The 26,117-nt window shown below is 44.4% G+C and overlaps 1 protein-coding gene across 1 annotated transcript; it reads left to right on the forward strand.

Moving 5' to 3' along the window:
• On the forward strand, positions 1-25,728 carry fbxl9 (F-box and leucine rich repeat protein). Its single transcript, XM_068049959.1, has 8 exons — positions 1-133; positions 1,040-1,132; positions 9,643-9,744; positions 13,479-14,462; positions 15,088-15,306; positions 18,071-18,211; positions 21,608-21,825; positions 24,767-25,728. Exons 2-8 carry the CDS (start codon positions 1,100-1,102, stop codon positions 25,011-25,013), a joined length of 1,944 nt encoding a protein of 647 aa, XP_067906060.1. The 5' UTR covers positions 1-133; positions 1,040-1,099; the 3' UTR covers positions 25,014-25,728.
• Positions 25,729-26,117: the final 389 nt, after the last annotated feature.

Here is a 26,117-nt window from a genome sequence, read left to right on the forward strand (position 1 = left end):
TGACAGAGAGAAGGAGTGAGGAAGGAAAGAGTGAAATAGAAATAAATAGGGAGTTGGTGTTAGGGATTGGAAACCAGGAATAGAGTGATAGTGTGAATGAATGAAATAGAGTAATAGCGATAAGGCTTGAGTGGTAAGTACAATCAAAGCCAAGGTGGTGGGTGGGGGGGGGGGAAGAGTGAGATGGTGTAAGTGGTAGCGTCAGAGAGAGAGAGAAAAGACAATATATCCCTCTGAATATCTATGACTTTCTGACACTCATTGAGAGAGGAATATTAATACCTTGAAGCTGCAGTTATGTCACAGATTGACCAGAAGGGAGTAATAGAGCTAATGGGCTGTCAGGATATCTGTATGATCTAGAAACAGGGTATTGCTTCCACAGCTGAGTACAGTGACTTGATGCTGGGTTTGGTGTGAATGCATGGGCACAGATCATAGAAGGAGCAGAAAGTGGTCACAATGCAAAAAGATTGCTCACAGTAAAACACACAGGTGGAAGTGCAGCAAGGGTGAAACCCTACCCTGACTTAGAGAAGAATTTTGACTGAAGTTCAAATAGAGTGTGAGGAAGTAGGGATAATCGAAGGTGAGGTACCCATCCCTTGATCTGTGTCTAGTAGAAAAGTTTGGTTCATAGCAAGCACCATTGACACTTAACATTTAGGGCTGGGTGTGTGAAATTTCCATATTATATTCGTCTGAATAGTGGAAAAAAGAAAGTTGCCAATTGTGCAAATGTCGATTATGTTCCCAGCTTGTGTGTGCCTGTTTTGAGCAGTCTTAACATTTGTGTGAAATACAGGTCTGCTGTTGAAGGTGACAGGGATGGGAGCAACTTGAGACAATGAATTAAAAAATAGCAGACAACATTATCTTAAATATGGGTTTTGTTATTCCTTTTCTCTAGTATATCAGGACCAGGCAAATTTTGTGACAACACTTGTAGGAGTACAAGAGTAGTTTCAGCGGACGTACAGGCCAGGGCAGTTCCTGTTATGCTGTTCAATTGTGGACTAACTGGCTTTTTATTATACAGAAGGAGGTTTGTGCTGAACTTGGGACCAAATGCTGTAACATGGTATGACCGAGTGGAACCATGGAGACTGAGGCACCAAATTTACCTGTAGAGGTAAGGCCATTTCATTGAGCTTTTAATTGGACTTGTCTTACAACTTTGTGTCATCCATGCCTTTGCTTCTAAACATGACTATTCCAATGCTTTCCTGGCTGGCCTCCCATCTCGCACCCTCTAAATTTACGTTTATCCAAAGCTGTCCTGCTCATATACTAACTCACATCTAGTCCCACTCACCCATCACCCTTTTCCTCAGTCGCCTGCTTTGGCTCCCAGCTCCTATACCTCGATTTTAAAATTCTCATCCTTGTTTTCAAATCCCTCCATGATCTGTGAAGTGCGTTGGTTAGTCTTACTACAGTGAAGGTGCTATATAAATGCAAGTTGTTGAAATTTTAAAATTGATCAGTTTCTTTACAGGAGCCTGTATTTTTCAGTTTAACGAAGGGCTTTCATTGAATAAATAAGGAGAACATGTTGCCACTGGCAGGAGGATTGGTAATCAAAGGACACAGATTACATATAATTGACAAAAGAACCAGAGGTGACATAGGACTTTTTTTTTTACAGAGATATGGGGAAAAAGGAGGGTGTGTGTTTAATTGGTTAACTCTTACAAAGAGCTGGCATAGGCAGGATGGGCCAAGTGGCCTCTTTCTGTGCTGTATCATTCTTTTATTGTATTTTAATCAAGGTGAAAGGGGCCAAGACAGAATACCAATTGTGTTGAAAATAATGAAAAAATGAGAGAAATCAGCAGTACTGTAGTAACGGGTGGGAAAATGTGAAATTGTCCATTTTGGCAGTAAGAATATAAAAGAAGCAAGTTATCTAACTGGTGAGAGATTGCAGAGCTCTGAGATGCACAAGGATCTGGGTGTCCTGGTGTTTGAATCGCAAACAGTTAGTAAGCAGGTTCAGCAAGTAATTAGGAAAGCTAATAGAAAGTTATCATTTATTGTGAGGAGAATTGAATACAAAAGTTGGGAGGTTATGCTTCAGTTCTACAGGGCATTAGTGAGACCACATCTGGAGTACTGTGGACAGTATTGGTCTCCTTATTTTAGGAAGGGTGTAAATGTGTTGGAAGCAGTTCAGAGAAGGTTTACTAGACTAATACCTGGAATGGGCTTGTTGTCTTATGAGGAAAGGTTGGACAGGCTAGGCTTGTATCTGCTGGAATTTAGAAGAGTAAGAGGCAACTTGATTGAAACATACAAGATCCTGAAGGATCTTGACAGGGTGGATGTGGAAAGGATATTTCCTCCTGTGGGCAAATCGAGAGCTAGGGGTCACTGTTTAAAAATAAGGGGTCGCCCATTTAAGACAGAGATGAGGAGCGATTCTTTCTCTCAGAGGGTCGTGAGTCTTTGGAACTCTCTTCCTCAAAAGGCGGTGGAAGCAGAATATTTTTAAGGCAGAGGTAGATAGCTTCTTGATAAGCAAGGGGCGAAAGGTTATTGGGGTTAGAAAGGAACGTGGAGTCAAGGTTATAATCAGATAAGCCATGATCTTGTAGAATGGCGGAGCAAGCTCGAGGGGCCGAGTGACCTATTGGTATGTTCAGCCTTTGGTGTCTTATTCCACTGGTTATATTCCTGCTTCTGTGCATTATTGTGTACAGTTTGTACAAAACCCTTTGTTTTCAAAGTTTCAAGTTTAAACATGAGAAGTTTTGGCTTGGGCAGTAAATAACTTTACAGGATCTAAGCTAGCCGTTTAAAAAAGGGGCTGTTGTTGCCTGTGGCTGTTCCTTTTTTAAAGGGAAACAGTTTTGAAGAACTCAGTGTTTTTCATGGCAAAGGCATTTATGTGAGGCCAATGACACATGTTTGTAAGTAAAGGGAAAACACTTTGCCAACATATAACCACCCGCCGCCCCCCTGTGTCACTCTTTCTTTTAAAAAGGTGTTTCTGGCGAACTTTCCTCTCTCCTTGTCTGCTCCTGATCCCAAGGATCATTATTCACTTATGAGCATTGATGGTGAATGCTAATAGAAAGAAAGACTTGCGTTTCTATAGTGCCTTTCACAACCTCAGGACGTCCCAAAATACTTTATAGCCAATGATATACTTTTTGAAGTGTTGTAGGAAATGTGGCAACCATTGATATAATAACCAGATAATTTTAGTGAAGTTGGTTGAGGGATAAATAAACGATGGCCAGGACATGGAGAACGTCCCCGCGCCTTTTCAAAATAGTGCAGTGTGATCTTTTACATCCAGCTGAGAAGGCTGATGTTTAACGTGTCATCTGAACCACGGCACCTCTGACAGTGCAGCACTCCCTCAGTACTGCACTGAAGTGCCAGCCCAGATTTTGTGCTTAGATTTCTGGGGTGGTGCGGGGGGAACTTGAACCCTCGACTCTGATTCAGAGGCGTGTGTGCTACCAACTGAGCCACAGCTGGTAGGATATTTGGCAACCCTTAGCCAGTCCTCTGCTTTCTCTATGTCCAAGCGTGCACTTCCACCATGGTTGACCAGGTTTGAACCAGAGTAGGAATCCTGGTTGCTTTTCACTTCCGAACTCTGAAGCATTGAGGCTTAATGGCATCACCCCAACTGCAGCTAACTAGGAATTGAAACTGGGACCATCCTGTGTGCAGCTTACTGCTCACCAGATAAACTCCCTGAACTGCCAAGGAATATAACAATGTCTGTTTATTATGAAAGACCAGTATAGAATATGCATTTGGAGATTCCACTGGATGGAATTTATATCCCATGTGTCCAGATAATTGGTGAGTGATTGTGACCCAAAAAACAATGTGCTTTTGTCTGTGTTGATTTTTTTTTTTTTACTTATTACTAGAAAGATCATGGGTTAAAACAGGTCATAGATGATTAAGATTTGTTACAGCTAGCTGTTTTATGCGCAATAAAGGCTATTTACTTTACAATCTGGTATGCAAAAGTGGTCAATTTAGATGCATTGCTACTTTATAACACCTTATTGGTCATGTTTTATTCTGTTCAATTTGCCCAGCTTGATACTTCAAACTGTAGACTGTCAGGCCAGGAGATGTCTTCCATACTTCGCTGCGGGTAGCAATTGCATTTGAGTGACAGCCATTCCAAGTAATTGCTAATCCAGGACTGCTGATCTAATACATCTGAGATGTAGTTCACCATCGCCTTTTGTTTCAGTATGTCTTCAGAGGATGTTGAATGTAGATCTGGAATGATTTTTATGCCACGAAACAGCCAATTTTCAGTCGTCCAGCCTGGAGAATGGTTCTGTACTTAACAGTTCCAGCCAGCAGAGGAGCTAGGTTTGAAACAGCAGCATGTTTCGCAGTGTAAGAAACGAGTTTCTGTTTCAATGAAAATGAGTGGCACCTTTAACATTTTACACATGGTGGGAAGTGTGGTGTATAATTCACTATTTTATACTGTTCATTTACCTCTTTTATTTAATTCAGCTGTCTGTTGGCTTAGAGCCAGCTGCTCTGACTGATATGAGTGCCGATTCAGTTCTTTTGAAGTCTGAGGACTTAGCTGGTGGCCTATTATATATTCCAGTAGCATGCATCCAGGGCAAGGGATTGTCTGTTGTGTTCTACCTAGATACTGGATGCAAAAAGGGACGCTCAAGACTGTAGAGGCATTGGTGTGGCTGGTGGTGCGGAGTCCATGAACCTGGGGCAGCCCAATCTTAGAGGAGTCTGCAGTGGGTGAATGGAAACCTGATGCACGCACTGATAGCCAGTGTTAGTGGAATCTACAGTGGGTGAATGGAAACCTGGCATACGATTGTGGAAGTACCATCGCCACCCACACACAGCAGTTAGCAGTTCTAGGGAGGGCTAACCACTACCTCAGGGCAAGTGGGCTTGCCAACTTCATCCATATCCTAGGAACAAATTTTAAAAATATAACCGTGGTATTAAAGTAGTGTGATAGGATTTCACTTTACATTGTCCTGATGTGTTGGAAAGCTGTCCCCTGCTCCCTAACATTATTATGGTACAAAGATTTGGTGCTGTCGGCTTAATCGTGCAGCAGAAAGTAACTCCATGCTGAGTACAGTAAACAGTGCTGGGATTGTCTCGTCTTTAATCTCGTGACACGAGCTCAGTTGATTTATGTATGAAAGGCTGTTTTTAATGTAGGTTAGTGACTTGTGTTGGTTCAGTCTTTGAAACAGCATGACTGATATAAAATGCTGCATTACAAGACCTACAACACATGGCACCTTGTCGACTGCCCTGAGTTTTGTTTTGTGAACTTTTGCCCTTCCCACTCGCCTAGAGGTGTTACCTCCTGCTAGGTTTGCCTGATTTCCACATGTGAGTCAAGCTGGCACATGTGAGCAGGCTCATTGCCCCCTTGGAGGGATGAGTTTGGACATGTCTGCACTGCCTACACCTTCCTGTGGGGAGAGGGGGTTGAATGTTGCTGGATAATACCAGGGAAACCTGGGCTGCATCTCAGCTTCCTCATCTCAATCCTCTGATAATGCATCTGTCTGAAGTTGTCACCTTGATAATCTACAAGACCTGGTCACCATGAGGAGGCACAGTCTGCCCAGTGTTAAAATTACAATCACCAGGGAAGTGGTACTGAGCAAATTGTTGGAGCTGTGGGCTGACAAATCCCCGGGTCCTGATGGATTTCATCCTAGGGTCTGAAAAGAAGTGGCTAGTGAGATAGTTGATGCGTTGGTATTAATTTTTCAAAATTCCCTAGATTTGGGGAAGGTTCCATTAGATTGGAAAATAGCAAATGTAAGTCCTTTATCCAAAAAGGGAAGGAGACAGAAAGCAGGAAACTATAGGCCAGTTAGCTTAACATCTGTCTTAGGGAAAATGTTGGATGCTATTATTAAAGACGTTATAGCAGGCCACTTAGAAAAATTCAAGGTAATCAGGCAGAGTCAACATGCTTTGTGAAAGGGAAATCATGTTTAACCAATTTATTGGAGTTCTTTGAGGAAGTTACATGCGCTTTGGATGAAGGGGAACCGGTGGATGTACTGTACTTAGATTTTCAGGAGGCATTTGATAAGGTTCCACATCAAGGGTTATTGCAAAAAATAAAAGCTCATTGTGTAGGGGGTAATATATTGGCATGGATAGAAGATTGGGTTGGATCTCCCAGACCTTTCTCAAAGTCAATGTCCTCTTTGCTCACTTCTCCGAGCACTTTCGACCTGGACGTCCATGAATAAGGTGATTCCTGGTGATTCTGTTGGGCTTTTACTTCTCTGTAAACTTCAATTTTCAAAACAGGTTCAAGTCTTCACAGCCTTTCGCTGTATCAGGCTTCTGAGAGCAGGTGTTCCTTCTCTCCCTTTCCAGCTCCAGCGACCCGGGTTCAATTCTGGGTACTGCCTGTGTGGAGTTTGCAAGTTCTCCCTGTGTCTGCGTGGGTTTCCTCCGGGTGCTCCGGTTTCCTCCCACATGCCAAAGACTTGCAGGTTAATTGGCCATTATAAATTGCCCCTAGTATAGGTAGGTGGTAGGGAAATATAGGGACAGGTGGGGATATGGTAGGAATGTGGAATTAGTGTAGGATTAGTATAAATGGGTGGTTGATAGTCGGCACAGACTCGGTGGGCCGAAGGGCCTGTTTCAGTGCTGTATCTCTAAACTAAGCTAAACTAAGGTTGACACTGCTGGCTGTCTTTCCTACAGCCTTATAATATCCACAGTAGTAACAATAAAATAGGCAAGGAAGATGGTGATGGACGGATGTGACTCAAAATGAAAGATTGTCTGTGATGTATCTGAGTACTAGCTTCCTTATTTCATTACAGCATACACCGGCTTAAAAATCAAAACATGCCCCCAGCTTCTTTTGCCACACATTGCCCCAGAATTAGATGTTTTGCCTGGTCAGGCAAACTTGTGAGTTGTGTCTGAAAATATGTTTGATTGGCAGTTCTCTTTGAGTTTCAGACACATTTAAATTTCCTTTCTCCAGGTCAAGTTTCTTGGCCTGTCCAGTTCAAATTAGGTAATGTGTCTGAAGGTGCAGGTAGGCCAGAGAGACTGTATACAGTCAACAGCAAGCTGCCATGTAAAGAATATTTGGAAACCTTGAACCAAGTCCAGTATGCATTGGAGTTTAGTGCAGTTCTTATGATTATTTTCTATCTTCCAAGTGGAGCTAATTAAGACTTGTTTCTATTTAAATCTGCAGTAAATCATTACTTCTGTTTATTAACTAGTTTATAAATTTGTTTGGCAGTTGACATCTTAGGCTGTGTCCCAGGAACAATAGGAATTCCAATGGAAGTGTTTATCCTGCTGCTCATCACATGAGGGCACAACATGCAGCAGCAGATTAAATGCAGTAACAAACTTTTTCTTTCTTGTTGTGTTGCTCGCTACAGATTTCTCAGAAGCTGAGCAAATCAAGGCACACTGAAACATGGGCATCGAGGCCTTGCTGGCAGAAATAGTCTGAGTCACTGAAGCTGGAGAATAAATGAAGTTAAAGCCCATGGAATAAAAGGGAGATTAGCAGCATGGACACGAAGTTGGCAGAGTAACAGGAAACGGAGAGTATTGGTGAACGGTTGTTTTGTGGACTGGAGGAAGATGTATAGTGGGGTTGCCCAGGGGTCAGTATTAGAATCACAGCTTTTCTTGATCTAGACTTGGCTGTACAGGGCATAATTTCAAAATTTGCAGATGACACAAAACTTAGAAGTATTGTGAGCAGTGAGGAGGATAGTGATAGACTTCAAGAGGACATAGACAGGCTGATGGAATGACTGGCACATGGTGGATGAAATTTAATGCAGAGAAGTCTGAAGTGGTACATTTTGGCAGGAAGAGCGAGAGAAGCAATATAAAATAAAGGATACAATTTTAAAAGCAATGCAGGAGAGGAGGGACCTGGGGTCCATGGGCACAAATCACTGAAGGCGGCAGGGCAGGTTGTGAAAGCAATTAATAAAGCATACGGGATCCTGGGTTTTATAAATAGGGGTTTGGAGTACAAAAGCAAAAAGGTTATTGTGAACCTTCATAAAATGCTGGTTCGGCCTCAATTGGAGCATTGTGTCAATTTTGGGCACCACACCACGCTTTAGAAAGGTTGTGAAGGGATTAGAGAGAGTGCAGAAAAGATCTACAAGAATGGTTCCAGGGATAAGGGGCTTCAGTTACATGAGTAGATTGAAGAAGCTGGGTTGTGCTCCTTAGAGAAGAGAAGGCTGTGAATAGACTTGATAGAGGTGTTCAAAATCATGAGGGGTCTGGACAGAGTAGGTCGAGAGAAACTGTTCCCGTTGGCAGAAAGGTCAAGAACCAGAGGACACTGATTTAAGGTGATTGGCAAAAGAAGCAACAGCGACATGAGGAAGACCTTTTGTACGCAGCGAATAATTAGGATCTGGAATGCACTGCCTGAGAGTGTGGTGGAGGCAGATTCAAACATGAATTTCAAAAGAGAATTTAATAATTATCTGAAGAGAAAAATTTGCAGGGCTACAGGGAAAAGGCGGGTGAGTGGGACTAGTGAGTTGCTCTTTCAGAGAGCTGGCACGGACGCTACAGGCCAAAAGCCTCCTTCTGTGCTGTAACTATTCTATGATTCCAAGTAAAAATGGTAAAACGCAACACTAACTTAGAATCTTACAGTACAGAAGGAGAGGCCATTCGGTCCACCATGCCTCTGCTGGTGCTTTGAATGAGCTATCCAATTAGACCTACTCCCTGCTCCTTCCCCACAGCGCTGCAATTTATTTCCTTTTCAAGTATTATCAATAAAATGGACAAGCCAGGTTTCAGTGGATAAATAACTTGTAGGCTGGGAGGATGGGGAGAAAAATCAGCTGTTGGCCCTCTTTTATAAATGACAGGAAATCCTTTAGTAAAAAGCCACATCTGTATGAAAAAAATTCTTTTGTTTTTTCCAGTTTTCTGCACTTTTCTGAAGTCACTAACTTACATTGGGCAACTGTTTGAACATTGACAGCTTTCCAGGCATTCTTCACCTGTGCGCTGATACTTTGTGAGTGCGAGCATTGTTCCACTGCCATATGAGTGGATCATGGCTGCATGCGATCCTGTCCCCATCTGGTGTCCACATGGCTGAGCTTTCCAGAAGAGGGCGACTCATTAGATCACTGGAAATCTGGGCTGCTTTGGGCAGGCAGTGAAGGATGGTTATGCCATTTAACTAAGTGTTAATGGAAGTGTTAACTGGCAGGAGGATTGATGACCAGAGGGCACAGATCTCCTCTCCATCCCCAGGTCAGTTAATACAGCACATACCATGAATGGAACCCAGGACTTTTGGATCCATATGGCTTCGCTGCTCCATGAGAGTGGCGTACATGTCCACTCTGATGTCTAGGAATGTTGATTTATAAATGTGCTTGCCACACGGATATAGCAGGCAAATTGATAAAGGTATGTCAATCATGTTGTTTGGACATGACACTGTGGTGAAAACGGTGGCTGCATTTTCTCCATCTCCAAATAAAAACTGGTTCATCAAATAGTTTTTAACTGGGGTTCGATGCCTTCAAATCTCACACTATCTAATGTTTTCTATATTAGCTACAATCTCCAATCTCCAAGCTACAATGTTCTTCTGTTTAACAGGTCATCTGCTACATCCTGAACTTCCTGTCTACATCTGACAGGAAGGAGGCGTCACTAGTGAACAAAGCCTGGTATACTGCCTCTCTGGACCGAAGTCTCCAGGTAACTCCTTTTCAGAAAAAAAGATATAATTTAACTTCCCAAGGGCTACGACTCTTTCTGGGTTACAGCTCCATTGGCAGCAGCTATCCACGGATATCTCGTCAAAGTCACCTTGAGTGTTGGCAGGCTATTCAAACAAGATGGGTCTGATCCTGTCCTCACCTGTTATCTACATTTGTGCAGTTCCCAGGAGGGGTCATTGGCTAGCAATCAGGATTGAGAATGCCGTCTGATATATTGTTATTTTTTCTTCTTTCCCCTTCCTATCCCAGGTACAATATATGGAGAATTATATCAGTCCCACTGCTGCCTCACCAGTGATCAGATAACTCAACACCAGCATCCATTCCAGTAATACTCCTCACGTATGTGAAAATGTCCCATAATGTTGAGGAAGCCCATCAGAGGATTCCAAACGGAGAGTGGGAATAGAGACATTAACTAGATGGGGACTGTGGTCAAAGAGAAGGGAATTGCAGGGATAAAAGCAAGAAATGCTGCAAATACTCAGCAGGTCTGGCAGCATCAGTAGAGAGAGAAGCAGAGTCAACGTTTCAGGTCATTTCTGGTGAAGGGTCACTGACCTGAAATGTTAACTCTGCTTCTCTCTCCACAGATGCTGCCTGACCTGCTGAGTATTTCCAGCATTTCTTGCTTTTATTTCAGATTTCCAGCTTCTGTAGTATTTTGCTTTTACTTTCGGGAATTGCAGGGAGCAGGTGTGAAAGAGCAGGCGTATCAGTGGTGGAGCAGAGGGAGTAGGAATGAGGAGTAACCTGGTGTTAGGAGTGGAGTGATACTAAGATGAGGCTGCGTGAGGTAGGCTACAGAGTGTTGTTGAAAATGGAGATGAGAATTTACAGATGCACCTGAACCCAACGAAACATGGGCAGGGTGGGACGGTGCTGGCAGGAGGGTGGGACGGTGCCGGGGGCAGGATGGGAGGATGGGACAATGTTGGGGACAAGGTGGGAGTGCAGTGTTCTGAACAAATTGGAACTCGAATGAACTCAACACTGTATGAAACTGAAGTCTTTGATTTGTATGGCTTAGAGCTGCACTGGAGAGTACCATTACGGTTGCCAAGGCTCCTGGGAGCTCTCCATCCAGGAACACTTAACATGAAAATACCTTCAAGCCCTATTATTGCCAAGGATTAGCTGGGAAATTTCACTGGGCTTTTTCATTTATACTTTTTATCTGCTGTTTTGCCCATAATGGTCTTTTTATCTGCTGTTTTGCCCATAATGGTCATCTGTTGCTGCTTATGTGGGTAGCATATATTAATGAAAGTAGACAAGGGAATTAGTCAGCAGAATTACAAACAAAAGATCACCTGACCTGAAATATTTCTTTTTTCTTTTTCCACATATGCTGCCTGACTTGGCTGAGCATTTCCAGCATTTTCTGTTTATATTTCAGAATTACAGGCCTTCCAGATATCACTGGAGTCGTGTTTATTCATTCATGGGATGTGGCCGTTGCTGGCAAAGCCAGGATTTATTGCCTATCTCTAATTATTCTTGGAAAGGACAAACTGAGAGTCCATTTCAGAGGGCAGTTAAGAGTCAACCACATTGTGGGTCTAGAGTCAAATAGAGGCCAGACTGGGTAATGTCGGCAGATTTCTTCCCCTAAACGACATTGTTAAACCAGATGGGTTCTTACAACAATACGGTAGTTTCATGGTCAACATTACTGCCACTAGCATTTTCCTGCACACATTGTGTTCGGTAGCATAGTGATTATGGCCGGGATTTTATCAAAGGGCAGGATTTCGTGCCGCCAGGACCAAAAGCGGGACCAGACCCCGCACGGTCAATGGGATCCTGGGCGGCAATATTACGGGCGTCGCAGTGGTTAGCACCGCAGCCTCACAGCTCCACCGACCTGGGTTCAATTCCGGGTACTGCCTGTGTGGAGTTTGCAAGTTCTCCCTGTGTCTGCGTGGGTTTCCTTCGGGTGCTCCGGTTTCCTCCCACATGCCAAAGACTTGCAAGTTGATCGGTAAATTGGCCATTAGAAATTGCCCCTAGTATAGATAGATGGTAGGGAAAATATAGGGACAGGTGGGGATGTGGTAGGAATATGGAATTAGTGTAGGATTAGTATAAATGGGTGGTTGATGGTCGGCACAGACTCGGTGGGCCGAAGGGCCTGTTTCAGTGCTGTATCTCTAATAATAAAAAAATAAAATTACTGACGGCAGCCTGCCTCCCAGAGCACCACCACTGATAGAGGTAGCTGCTGCTGAGGCTGTAGGAAGAAGAGGGCACCTTTATGTTGAGGCGCCCTGAAGGCCAGGTAAATTTGTTTTATTTAATGTGTTGGGGCCAGGCAGGCAGACCCCAGTGATCAGGCGACGTGTGCGCCCTTCAGCAGTGGTGATGGGGTGTGTGGGAATTGCCAGCAGCTGTTGCCACCAGGGACCCCTACGTGAGCCATGGAATGGCCATAAAGGAGGCCTCCTCGTCACCACCCACCCCCCCCGGAACCTGCTGGGAACCTGGCAGTCTCCACACATGATGGCGGTCCCTCCCGATCCCGGTGGGGGCAGGAAATGGCCCTTAATTGGACGCTTAATTGGTTTAATTGGCCACCCACCCTGAGAATATCCTGTGGTGGACGGAAGACATCAGGCTCCCCACCTGGTGCTTCTGCCACCATTTTATGAGGCCTCTCGCCTCCCAGCCTGTCTTCAGAGGGCTTGTAAAATCCAGCCCTATGTTAATGGACTAATAATCCAGAGGCCTGGACGAATGATCCGGAGTTTAGCTCAGTTGTGTATAAGAAGGCAGCTCACCACCACCTTCTCAAAGGCAATTAGGTATGTCAGTGAGACCCACATCCCAAGATTGAATAATAAAAACAAATGATGCTTAACACCTCCCCCATTGGTAGTCTGAGATAATCACTGCAACTCAACAGCAGCAGACTGCCCTTGATGGAGAAAGTTGCTGGTTAATTCACATGTCAAAGAACTGCAAATAATTAGGCATGAAACAACCAGCATTTGTTTTGCAGGTTAGCCTGCTAGTTGCAATGTTTTCATCTTCTTTAGGCTGTATTGTTTTTGACAGCACATAAGACTTTTTGTGTTTATTTTCCCTCACCTCCTGAAGGTGTTCATTCTTTACCATGGTACAGTTCCACAGGTATCAGCTACCCTCTGCCACAATGACTCATGGCCATGTGAGAAGCTAGACAGTGAGTGACGGCTAAACAACAGCATAGGGTATCGCAGGCACGCTGGACTCTGCCATTACCTGATGTTCACATACACACAATAAGGCCACTTGTTGCCTAATTACCCAAAGCTAATTTGTGCCTCACTTATCACAGATATGGGATCGATGAATCCTTCCTGCCTGGCTCGGTTGGTAGCATACACACCTGAGTCAGAAAGTCGTGAGCTCAAACGCCACTTGAGCACAAAATATAGGGTGACAGTACACTGCAGTATTGAGGGAGTACTGGTCATTATCACTGTTGTTTATGGGACCTTGCTGTGTGCAAATTGGCTGCCATGTTTCTGACATTAAAAGTGATTACACTTCAAAGGTACCTCACTGGATATAAAGTACTATACAGATGCAAGTCTGTCTTTCCTTTTTGAAAATAAGGTACCTGGCATTACCTATTTTGAAGTGCTACCTTTGTTAGTAGGGGGTAGAACTCATCAAAGACTGGCAGACAAGTGTTATCTGACTGCACTGTTTGCTTTTTTTGTACAGAAAGATGTTGTCTACAATCTCCAAGCAACATATGATTCTCTCGAGTCTATTAGAGATTTAGGGCGGAGACAGACTCCCTGTGTGGCTGTAAGCAATCTCGATGGGTCAGCAGTTTCAAAGATGGTTGTACAGAGCATTGCGCTCCACCTGGCCCCGCATCTGAAGAACCTCTCGCTGCGCGATAGCAACATCACTGAGAATTCCTTCATGACTCTGGTCCCGTCCTGCCCTGACCTGTGGGGGCTTGACATCAGCAGCTGCAACAGCCTTTTCATGCCCGGCACCTTACTGTCAACGGAAGAGAGCAAAGCAAAGATGGCAGAAGCCCTGATGAACCTCCGTGAGCTTAATCTCTCCAACCTACGGTACCTCTCCGACTTGACCTTCAATCGACTTACTGATTGCACTGCCAATCTCCAAAAGCTGTCTCTTGCTGGCTGCCACATCGCCTTCGAGTTTGATCCCTACCGAGGAACAAATGCGTGCAATTCCACCGTCGTGCTGTCGCTGAACAACATCCTCTGCTTTATAAACAGACAGGTCACCACGTTGAAGAGCTTAAATTTCAGCCGGACCAGCATCACGAGCGAGGCAATACAGTTAGTGGTCCATGTGGCTGGGCTTCACCTGGAGGGGTTGGTGCTTCAGCATTGTAAAGACTTAACGGATGATGCAATCTGTGCCATCTGCGTGTGCCAGCCAGGGCTCACTACCCTGGACCTCACCGGCTGTGCCGAGCTGACTGACAAGTCTGTTGTGGCCGTCGCCTCGAGTCTGCAGTGCCTGGAACATCTGTTCCTGGGCAAGATCAGACGCATGACGGACAACGCGTTGAAGAACTTGTCCACCATCTCAACCCTGCGGGCCCTTGACTTGTCCGAATGTTATCAAGTCAGTGGTTTTGAGCTGGTCAAGGGGTTAGTCTCGCCACAGGCCATATCTAGTTTAGTGAGTCTCAATTTCAGCTGCTGCACCATGGTGAAAGTAAGTCACTCCAGCAACACTACTTGTGCTGTACTGAATGATGTAATAATGGCTCTGAAATTTCTAGCTGTTAGTGGATCTATGTGATCATCGTTTGGGGGAGGGAAAGGGGGGAGGAATATGGGACGGGAGCCGATTTGGCCATGAGTTTTCAGCCCTTTTTTTGTGATACCAAATTCCATCAGGAGTGGAGGTGGGTGCATTTTTTTTGTGCCTCATTGGCCTCTGAAGGCTGCTAGCAACTATGACTGTATGGTGATGGTGCTTTTATGGTGGCATTGGGTAGAAAATTCTGGATTTTCACCCAGCGGTGATAAAGGAACAGTGATATCTGTCCAAATCTGGTCTATTTCCCACTTTTCCCCACCCCAGCCCAGTGACATTGAAGCAATAAATAACTGGCATTGACCAGCAATTTAACCTTGGAGTGCATCAAGTTTCTACCTTAGAAACATCTTCTTTCCAAAAAGGACAACTGAATTGTGCGTTTAGTTCAGGTATTGAAATGGCAGGTTTAAATTCTAATCAAAAGCCGAATTTTCAGCAGTGATTGTGAATCTCATTGACCTCTCGCTGGTGTTAGTTCTATAATGTTGCTCACTCTTGTGTTGGGTTAATTCCATAGGACAGCTGTATTTTCTCAATGGCGACGATCCTGGGTGAGAGCCTGCGAGAGCTGGACCTCACTTCCTGTGTGTACATCACTGACATCAGCATCCACACCATCGCCAACTACCTCAGGAACCTGACAGCACTGCGGCTCGGCTGGTGTAAGGAGATCACGGACAGGGGGCTGCTGGGAATTAACGCACCCAATAATGACTGCCAGCTAGATAAGAAGGAGGTCTGATTTTAGTTGCTTGTGAACCTACCGCGGCCCCTTGGTGTGAGAGCCAGTCTTCACGTGAGAACTTTGATAGGCGCTGTGCTGTGTCTGGCAAGCTGGAGGCTAGTGGTTGCTTCTTGAATATTAGTGCAAAAAGCATCTGCTTGTCCCTTTGCTTCAGACTTTCCAGGTGTTCTGTCTGACGTTGTCAGTTTGTAGATGTTCTGATTTTCATCCCCTTCTTTTCAAGCTCCTCCTGCTTCTGAATATATTCCTTTCTTGCATGGAACAAGGAAAGACCTCTTTTAAAACTGAAAGCTAAGCAGGAACAATTTTAATCCAGCGATCAGGCATTTGAATTGATGATCAATACTTTGAAGAGTCGCCTTGACTCTTGGATGGAATCTGGAATGTTGGAATCTATTATTAAGGGAGTCTTAACAATGCACTTAGTATGTTCAGCGTTCGCCAGAGCTGGCGGGCAGCCATAAAGGCGGGGCTAAAGTGTGGCGAGTTGAAGAGACTTAGCAGTTGGAAAAAAGACAGAGGCGCAAGGGGAGAGCCAACTGTGTAACAGCCCCGACAAACAAATTTTTCTGCAGCACCTGTGGAAGAGCCTGTCACCCTAGAATTGGCCTTTATAGCCTCTCCAGGTGCTGCTCCACACACCACTGACCACCTCCAGGCGCTTACCCATTGTCTCTCGAGACAAGGAGGCCAAAGAGTATGTTCAGATAGAGTCAACATGGTTTTACGGAAGGGACATAGTGTTTGGCAAATTTTAGAGTTTTTTGAGGCTGTAACTAGTAGAGCAGGTAAATGGGAACCAGTATATGTAGTATACCTGAATTTCCAAAAGGCATTTGATAAGGTGCCACACCAAAGGTTAATATGCCAGATAAGGGCTCATGGATGGATTGGTTGACGGACAGGGAGCAGAGAGTAGGGATAAACGGGGTGTTTTCAAATTGGCAGGTTGTAACTAGTGGAGTGCTGCAAGGTGCAGTGCTGGGGCCTCAGCTATTTTAATCTGTATTGACCTGGACGAAGAGACCAAGGGTAATATATCTAAGTTTGCTGACGATATAAAGTTAAATGGGAATGTAAGCTGTGAGGAGGACGCAAAGAGGCTGCAAAGACAAGTTAAGTGAGTGGGCACCAAGGTGACAGATGGAGTGTAATGTGGAGAAGTGTGAGGTTATTCACTTTGATAGTAAGAATAGAAAAGTAGAATATTTTTTAAAAGGCATGAAACTTTTGAATGTTGATGTTTAGACAGACTTGGATGCACTCGTACAGGGAACACAGAAAGTTAGCATTCAGGTACAGCAAGCAATTGGGAAGGCAAATGGCATGTTGGCCTTTATTGCAAGGAGATCACACTTTGTGCAGTTTTGGTCTCCATATCCAAGGATCAATATACTCGCCGTGGAGGCAGTACAGGGAAGGTTCACTAGATTAGTTCCTGGGATGTGAGGGTTGTCCTGTGATGAGAGGCTGACATTGTCTTGAGTTTAGAAGAATGAGAGGTAATCTCATTGAAACATACAAGATTCTGAAGGGGCTTGACAAGGTAGACACTGAGAGATTTTTTCCCCTGGCTGGGGAATCCAGAGCATGGGGGTGGGCACAGCCTCAGGTTAAGGATCAATCATTTAGGACTGAGGTGAGGGGAAATTCTTCACCAGCGGGGTTGTGAATCTTTGGAATTGTCCACCCCAGAAGGTTATGGTTGCTCCATCGTTAAATATATTCAGGTCTGAGATCAGTGGATTTTTTTGATCTGTCAGGGAATTGAGGGATATGGGAGCGGGCAGGAAAGTGGAGTTGAGGCAGAAAATCACCCATGATCATATTGAATGGCAGAGCAGGCTCGAGGGGCTGACTGGTCTACTCCTATTTCTTATGTTCTTAAACAGTTAAATGTTGGAAGTTATAGGTACTTAATTCTACCATGCACAGTAAAGATAATATAATCATTGTGCAGTGTTTCTTTTGAACTAGCAGTTTGTACACCCAAGGCAGTTGAGTTCCTTTTCTACTCCTTTATTGAACAGGTCTTCCAACTTTAAGCTCACCACTTCTTGTTAAGGGCTTTGAGCTTCAGTATCAATGTGATGATTTTTTTGAACACTGCTTTGGGGAAATAGTTAGGACTGCTACTTATTCATAAAACTAACAAATCTGTAACAGTTCATGAAAGCTAACTCTGTAATAACTTTTGGGGATTGGGGAGAGGTCAGCAGTGCCTGAAATGAACTACATCTACGCCCTGAAAAGCAGCTCACCATCACCACTAAACTTTGATGTGCTTCCAACCTTGGTTAAACCTGTCACAGAATCGATCTTTTCTGGTTGCAGAATTTCTCAGGATTAGCGTGCCCTGGATTGTGTATCGATTTGGGAATTTTATTATTAGAAGTAATAATAGTGGTCAGGATGTGAAACTTGCGACCACAAGGAGTGGTTGAAGTGAGTAGCACAGATAAGGGGAAGTTAGATCAACACATGAAGGAGAAAGCAATGTTGATAGGACGAGGTGGGGTAGGGTTGAAGGAGGCTTGTGTGGAGAATGAACCTGTTGGGCCGAATGGCCTGCTTCTCTGCTGTAAATATTATGTAATTATATGTAATTTTAACATGTTTGAATGTGCTGATTAGAAAAGACGTAGAAGAATGACCCTATCAACTTAATACTACTGAATACTACTTTTCCCTATCCAAGGTAGTAATGAGCCAAACCTTTGGTAACATGGATATTTTTGCTCCTCCCAATTATCAGGACGAAAAGCTCCGGATCATAACCGAATCTGACATGGAGGCCTCCAAGGAGAAAGAAGGAGTTTCGCTCAGTGCGTTGACATGTCTTAAGGAACTCCGTCTGACTGCATGCACAAAACTAACAGACACCAGCATAACCAGGGTACTCCACGCAGGGCACTGTTGAGGATGTAGTGTACAACTGTGTAGGCCATACACTGGAAAATGGAATAGAGTTGATATAAACACAATATAATAATTACTTCCAAGCATAAAATTAGGGAATCTTACAACACAGAAGGCCATTTGGTCCATTGTACCCATGCTAGCTTGTTGAAAGAACTACCTAATTAGTTCCAATCCCTTAAATAAAAGCAAAATACCGCAGAAGTTGGAAATCTGAAATAAAAACTGAAGGTGCTGTAAATATTCAGGACTGGCAGCATCTGTGGAGAGAGAAGCAGGGTTAGCGTTTCAGGTCTGTGACCTTTCGTCAGAACTTGCATGGGCTAAATGCACAGTAAAAAGTTCTTTACTGCACTCCTAAAGACATAAAATTTGAAAGGAACTGTTTGATCTAAAACTCCCAATTTCAACGAGGCTCAACCTTATCAATTTATATTTATAAAGAATATTGAGTCCAACTCACCTAGAACTCAACTGATGGGTTTTCCTTTGAGAAATAGCATGTGATATTCTAACCCCTTACATGCTGATTCTACCAATAAGAAAAAATCTAAGATAACATTCAGCACGGGCACGCAACAATATGCGCCAGTCCCCTCTCTCTCAATTTGTTTTCAGGATGTGAATGTCCTGGCAAGGCTAAATTTTATTGTCCATCCCTTGTAACCATGAGAAGGGGGTGGTGGGCCTTCTCCTTGAACCACTTCAGTCCTTGTGGTGATGGTGCTTCTTAGGGCTTTCTAAGGGGAGATGGTGGTGTAGTGGTAATGGCACTGAACTAGTAATCCAGAGGCCAGTTCCGAAGAAGGGTCACTGACCCGAAACGTTAACTCTGCTTCTCTTTCCACAGATGCTGCCAGACCTGCTGAGTGAATCCAGCATTTCTTGTTTTAATCCAGAGGCCTAGGCTGATACCCTGTGGACACTGGTTCAAATCCCACCACGGCAGCTGGTGGAATTTAAATTTGATTAATAAAAATGTGGGATTGAAAGCTACTCTCAGTAATGGTGCTATGAAACTATCATCGATTGTTTTAAAAAACCCATCTGGTTCATTAATGTCATTTAGGGAAGGAAATCTGTTGTCTTTACCTGGCCTACATGTGGCTCCAGACCCACAGCAATGTGGTTGACTCTTAACTGCCTTCTGAAATGTCCTAGCAAGCCACTCAGTTCAAGGGCAATGAGGGATGGGGCAAAATGCTGGCCTTGCCAGCAACGCCCACATTCCACGAAAGAATTTTTAAAAACCATTTTTACTGCTGCATAGTTTCCTAGGCCACTTGAAGGGGCATTACAAGACAGCCACATAGTCGGAGACTGGGGTCAAATGTGGGCCGGACCGGGTTGGGGTGGTAAATTCCCTTCGCTGAAGGATATTCCCTGAATGATGATCCGGAAGCTTTCAGAGTATTTTTCTGCTGGAAGCCTGGAAGTTACCAGATTTTGTGAATTCCACTTCCCAACCTGCAATAGTGGGATTTGAATCACTGACCTCTGGGTTGCTGATCCATACCTCTAGGCTACTGTATCTAATCCTGACTGAGTAACTGGATAGCTACCAGGGTTGGGAAACATGCCTGATTTTTTTTTTTTTTCCTCTCCCTTCCCCACCCTCACCCCCTCTTTTTTTCAAACTCTTTATGCAGAAGCCAGTTGTAAACTTGTGGATGAGGTCAGCATGGACAGAAAATTTGGGAATTTTGTGGTGAAAATGGTTTGGCTGCTCACCGAGTAAACTGAGTACTTGGAGGGTTCCAAATTAGCATATTTTCAGAGCATTTGCAGTGGGACCTATCTTGTATACTACCCTGCCTGCTTGATCTGCAGAAAGGTGCCTGCACAGTCCTGGCTTGGGTTTGACAAAGCTCCCCAATATCCATTTGCACTTTCTCTGGCTATTCAGCTCCTTCCAGATGTTTCCATAGTGCAAGTAGCACTTACATCATTGTGTTCCTTTAAATATTTAGACTGCTCTCTACTATTTTATGTCCTAATTCTAATCAGGTGCAGGGCCAGCTCATTCTTGATGGAGTCAAGTTGGCAGAATAGTCATTGATTTTGCTACAAGTCGATTCGATGAGCCCACTATTCTGTGGGATAAAATAATTTGTAGTCTGTCTTGAGTTTTACTATTGTACAGTATTTGGTACATGCCCTTTAAATCATAGGATACAGACAGACAAGACTGAATGACATATGATTTCTGTGCCACAGGGACTATAGAGATCAAAGCTCAGCATTTCCCCGTAACTCCAAACTGATATCAGTTCTGAGTCCCAAAATTTTTTCCCACAAATATACTTTATTCATAAAATTTGTAAAAATACATTACATAACTGTACAAATTTGACATTACATAAAGTGCAATACAGATCAGTTTCTTACAATATGGTACATGGGGTGCCTCACAACATTGCAGGTTATATTAACATTTACATTCCAAATTAAACATTCTCTGGTGCAAACAGACCAAGGGTTTCCATCCCCTTGGTATACTATAGTGGGAGGGCCTTACACAGTGGCCTTCCCCATTGAGCATTTGTGGTGGCTGCCCCAAGCTTTAGTGTGTCCCATCAGCCTATAGAGTCTTTTCTGGTAATTTGGAGCGAAATGTCAGAATCGCCCCTGTTCTTCTCTGATCCTTGTCCATTGTACCAGTTGTTGGGTAAGGTGGCCTGTATTCTAAATGTGGCTGTCCTGTATATGATTAGGAACATAGGAGCAGGAGTAGGCCATTCAGTCCATTGAGCCTGCTCCACCATTCAATATGATCATGGCTGATCATCCACTTCACTGCCTTTTTGCCCACACTATCCTCATAATCCATTGATTTAGAACCCGATTCCTTTAAAATCCACCCCATATTTGGTTTGATTTGTGTTAATGTCTTCACATTAACCTGATACAGTCTCAGAATGATCTTTTCCTTTAAACCTTTGCTTTATTGTGTAAATGCCTTCTTTGTTTTTGCTTTCAATATGCATTATTTTACACTTAATCTCATCCAAAACCAGCTGGCATTCCTTAGTTTATTTATTTAATGAGTGCAGATCCTTTTATTTCTGGCAGAAGCAGGTTGCAGTGCTTTGGGGTAGTGTGGTGAACAGAGTGACGGATTAACATGCATACCATGACCTGCACTAAATACAAAAATACTTCTATTTTATCACAATTGCCAGGCAACCTTTGTGCACTTAGCAAGTAGCTCAAGAGTGGCATAAGCAGGCACCTGGACATACATCTCTCCTGCAGTTAGTGCATGCACTGTGAAAGGTTGGGAGCGAATAACTTGTGGAAGGATGTGTAACCTCAACCAAAAGAAAGAATTTAATCTGGCCTGGCATGAGCTGTTTTTGAATTGCTTCTATAGGTAATCCGCTTTCAGGAGCTAACGACCTTATCGCTGAGTATGGTCCGCGAGATAACAGACGCGAGCGTTGTCTCCATCGCAGCGCACTGCCGCAGCCTGGAGCGACTTTCCCTCAGCCACTGTGGCCAATTGACTGACCAAGGGATGATTGCAGCTTCGAGCCACATGAAGAGACTGACACATCTCGACATCTCTTGCTGCGATAAGATCACCAACCAGTAAGTACCTTGCTTTAAAGCAACAAAAAAGTATGTTAATCAGCCCTGTCCAAAGTGAGATTTGATTCCAGTTATGCTGAATTCTAGATGACCTAGTGTACAAAGGCCATGGGGCTTATAGGACAAAGTGAGCAGCTGTGGCCTAGTGATTAGCATACTCGCCTCTGAGTCAGAAGGTTGTGGGTTCAAGTCCAACTTCAGAGACTTGTACACAAAATCTAGGCTGACACTTCCAATACAGTATTGAGGGAGTGCTGCAGTGTCGGAGGTGCTGCTGTTGGGATGAGACGTTAAACCTCTCGGATGCAGGCGGAGCTGGGGGGTTCTCCCAGGTGTTCTGATCCACTTTTATCCCTCAAACTTCATCACTAAAAAAGATTATCTGCTCATTATCTCATTTTCTGTGGGAGCTTGCTGTGTGCAGTTTGGCTGCTGTGCTTCCTACATTGCAACAGTAATGCATATCATTGGCTGTGAAGTGCTTTGGGATATCCTGAGACTGTGAAAGGTGCTATATAAATGTAAGTATTTTATTCTTTCATTAAAACAGTCTGTTTCTTCAAAGTTGTAATTTCTATGTCTTTCGGAGCAGGGCTTCCTTGCCACTCAGGAAAGACACATGTTCGTTCCCAGTCTGTGCAAAGTTCGCTGATAACAGCTGCAGTGGCGGTGAGGGTGCTACAGTTGGCCTCAGCGTCATTAAGTCAAGGAGGCAAAAATCATCCTTGGTACCTGCTACTGATCCCAAACCAGCAACTCTCTTTCTCGTATGAGGACAGGATTGTTCTCAGCTGTGATGTCTCACTCTATTCCCTCTCACCCATGGGCCAAATAATCTGTAATGTGAGTGAAAGCTCCTGCACAAGCAGTGATCACAGGTGAGGTATTGGAGGGTGCTAGGACTAAATACCAGAGAGAGTCTGTCCTTTTGGCGGTGTGGGGGGAGGTGGAAATCAAAATTGTTTTTTATCTGTCTGTTTCCACTTTGTGGGTCAGTCCAAAACTACGGGTCATAAATATAAGTTAGTGCCTAATAAATCAGGTAAGGAATTCAGGAGAAACTTCTCTACTGAGAATGAGGAGACTGTAGAACTTGCTACTATGTGGAGTAGTTGAGGCAGGCAGGGATGCATTTAAGGGTAAGCAGGATAAGCATATGAGGGAGAAAGGAATAGAAGGATTTAAAGAAGAACAAAGAACAGTACAGCACAGGAACAGGCCATTCGGCCCTCCAAGTCTGCGCCGATCTTGATGCCTGCCTAAACTAAAACCTTCTGCACTTCCGGGGACCGTATCCCTCTATTCCCATCCTATTCATGTATTTGTCAAGATGCTTCTTAAACGTCGCTATCGTACCTGCTTCCACCACCTCCCCCGGCAGCAAGTTCCAGGCACTCACCACCCTCTGTGTAAAGAACTTGCCTCGCACATCCCCTCTAAACTTTGCGCCTCGCACCTTAAACCTATGTCCCCTAGTAACTGACTCTTCCACCCTGGGAAAAAGCTTCAGACTATCCACTCTGTCCATGCCGCTCATATCTTTGTAAACCTCTATCATGTCACCCCTCCACCCCCGTCGTTCCAGTGAAAACAATCCGAGTTTATCCAACCTCTCCTCATAGCTAATGCCCTCCAGACCAGGCAACATCCTGGTAAACCTCTTCTGTACCCTCTCCAAAGCCTCCACGTCCTTCTGGTAGTGTGGCAACCAGAATTGTACGCAATATTTTTTTTTTTTAGAGATACAGCACTGAAACAGGCCCTTCGGCCCACCGAGTCTGTGCCGACCATCAACCACCTAATCCTACTAATCCTACACTAATCCCATATTCTTACCACATCCCCACCTGTTCTTATATTCCCCTACCACCTACCTATACCAGGGGCAATTTATAATGGCCAATTTACCTATCAACCTGCAAGTCTTTTGGTGGTGGGAGGAAACCGGAGTACCCGGCGAAAACCCACGCAGACGCAGGGAGAACTTGCAAACTCCACACAGGCAGTACCCAGAATTGAACCCGGGTCGCTGGAGCTGTGAGGCTGCGGTGCTAAGCACTGCGCCACTGTGCTTAAGTGTGGCTTAACTAAAGTTCTGTACAGCTGCAGCATGACTTGCCAATTTTTATACTCTATGCCCCGACCGATGAAGGAAAGCATGCCGTATGCCTTCTTGACTACCTTATCCACCTGCGTTGCCATTTTCAGTGACCTGTGGACCTGTACGCCCAGATCTCTCTGCATGTCAATACTCCTAAGGGTTCTGCCATTTACTGTATACTTCCCACCTGCATTAGACCTTCCAAAATGCATTACCTCACATTTGTCCGGATTAAACTCCATCTGCCATTTCTCTGCCCAAGTCTCCAACCGATCCATATCCTGCTGTATCCTCTGACAATCCTCATCACTATCCGCAACTCCACCAACCTTTGTGTCGTCCGCAAACTTACTAATCAGACCAGCTACATTTTCCACCAAATCATTTATATATACTACAAACAGCAAAGGTCCCAGCACTGATCCCTGTGGAACACCACTAGTCACAGCCCTCCATTCAGAAAAGCACCCTTCCACTGCTACCCTCTGTCTTCTATGACCGAGCCAGTTCTGTGTCCATCTTGCCAGCTCACTTCTGATCCCGTGTGACTTCACCTTTTGTACCAGTCTGCCATGAGGGATCTTGTCAAAGGCTTTACTGAAGTCCATATAGACAACATCCACTGCCCTTCATTAATCATCTTTGTCACTTCCTCAAAAAACTCAATCAAGTTAGTAAAGTTAGATTTGCTGAAAATTGGATGAAGTAGGGTGGGAGGAGGCTTGTGTGAAGCATAAACACTGGCATGGACCAGTTGAGGCTTGTTTCGATGCTGTAAATTTCAGTGTAATTTCATACCTGTGATTGTAATTTTTCCATCATGCTGTTTCTCTTCCCTAGGATGCTGGATGTCCTCACACAGGAGTGCAAGTGGCTGAGGAGTCTGGACGTCTCCATGTGTGGCGGGCTGACTATCGCAGACGTCGAGCGAATCCAGCAGTTTCATCCCAGGCTCACCAGCATTAAGGCTAGATACTTGGGAGAGCTGACGTGTCTCTCACTCTTTGAACGAGGGCTGGATAACGAGTTAAATGTGGACCTGGAGGACACAGCACATAATCCCTTTGCAGTTGAAACCGGGCTTTGAAACACTGACTGAGTGCTGTGGCTCATGAGCAAAATTTAAATTTAATAACACATGGATCAGCATTCAGCTCTTAATTTATACCTCTGATGCAGCTGATGTATTGCTGCAGTTAATTTAACATGCATTACTTGGATTTGGTGGGAGGAGGCTCATGTGAAACATAAACACTAGCATAGTGTGTTAGAAATCAGTGTGTTGCACTAAAACCTTGGGGGTTTTCTTCTGTGCTGAAGGTGTACACTGTGACCAGCCTTTACTGTGTAGATACTCTGTGATCTCTCTAATTGCACAAAGAAGTGATTGCAATCACTCCCAGATACATTTTCTTACTTTACTCTCCAATTTTCTTCCCATTCGCCCTGAATATATTGATTTTCTTACCAGGTTACAGTAAAGCATATGGTTCCACGTTTCAACTTTGACGGTGAATGTCGGCAGGCTCCTCAACTGTAGAGTGTATTCTGGCGGAGCCCGATGCTGGTGCTGCCTGACATATGCACGTGCACTGCCATCAGGATTCACGTGATAATGATCGGGGGGGTGGATACCTAACTTTTCATTTTCTTCCTTATTCTCTATTGTTCCCTTCCCCACTGCAGGGGTTATACAACCTCTCTAGTCAAGAACTCTTTATTCTTTATAGAAAACACCGGACCTCAGAATCATTGCCAAATCCTTTACTTCACAGCTCCTGACAACTCCTTCACCCATAGCCTTCTGTCCTTTTTTAATTCTTGCTGGAAGAATGGCGCTGGCTGCTGGAGGGCTGCAGCTCCTGGTGGACCACAACCCTAACACATGTCACTGTTTGCAGCAGAGGTGGCATTGTACCATTGTACCCTGACATACATCACTGTCTGCAGCAGAGGTGGCATTGTACCCTGACACATATCGCTGTCTGCAGCAGAGGTGGCATTGTACCCTGACACATATCGCTGTCTGCAGCAGAGGTGGCATTGTACCCTGACACACATCGCTGTCTGCAGCAGAGGTGGCATTGTATCCTGACATACATCGCTGTCTGCAGCAGAGGTGGCATTGTACCATTGTACCCTGATACACATCACTGTCTGCAGCAGAGGTGGCATTGTACCATTGTACCCT

This window comes from Heterodontus francisci, chromosome 17 (genome assembly GCF_036365525.1).
Source record: "Heterodontus francisci isolate sHetFra1 chromosome 17, sHetFra1.hap1, whole genome shotgun sequence".
In the NCBI taxonomy this organism is placed as follows: Eukaryota; Metazoa; Chordata; class Chondrichthyes; order Heterodontiformes; family Heterodontidae; genus Heterodontus; species Heterodontus francisci.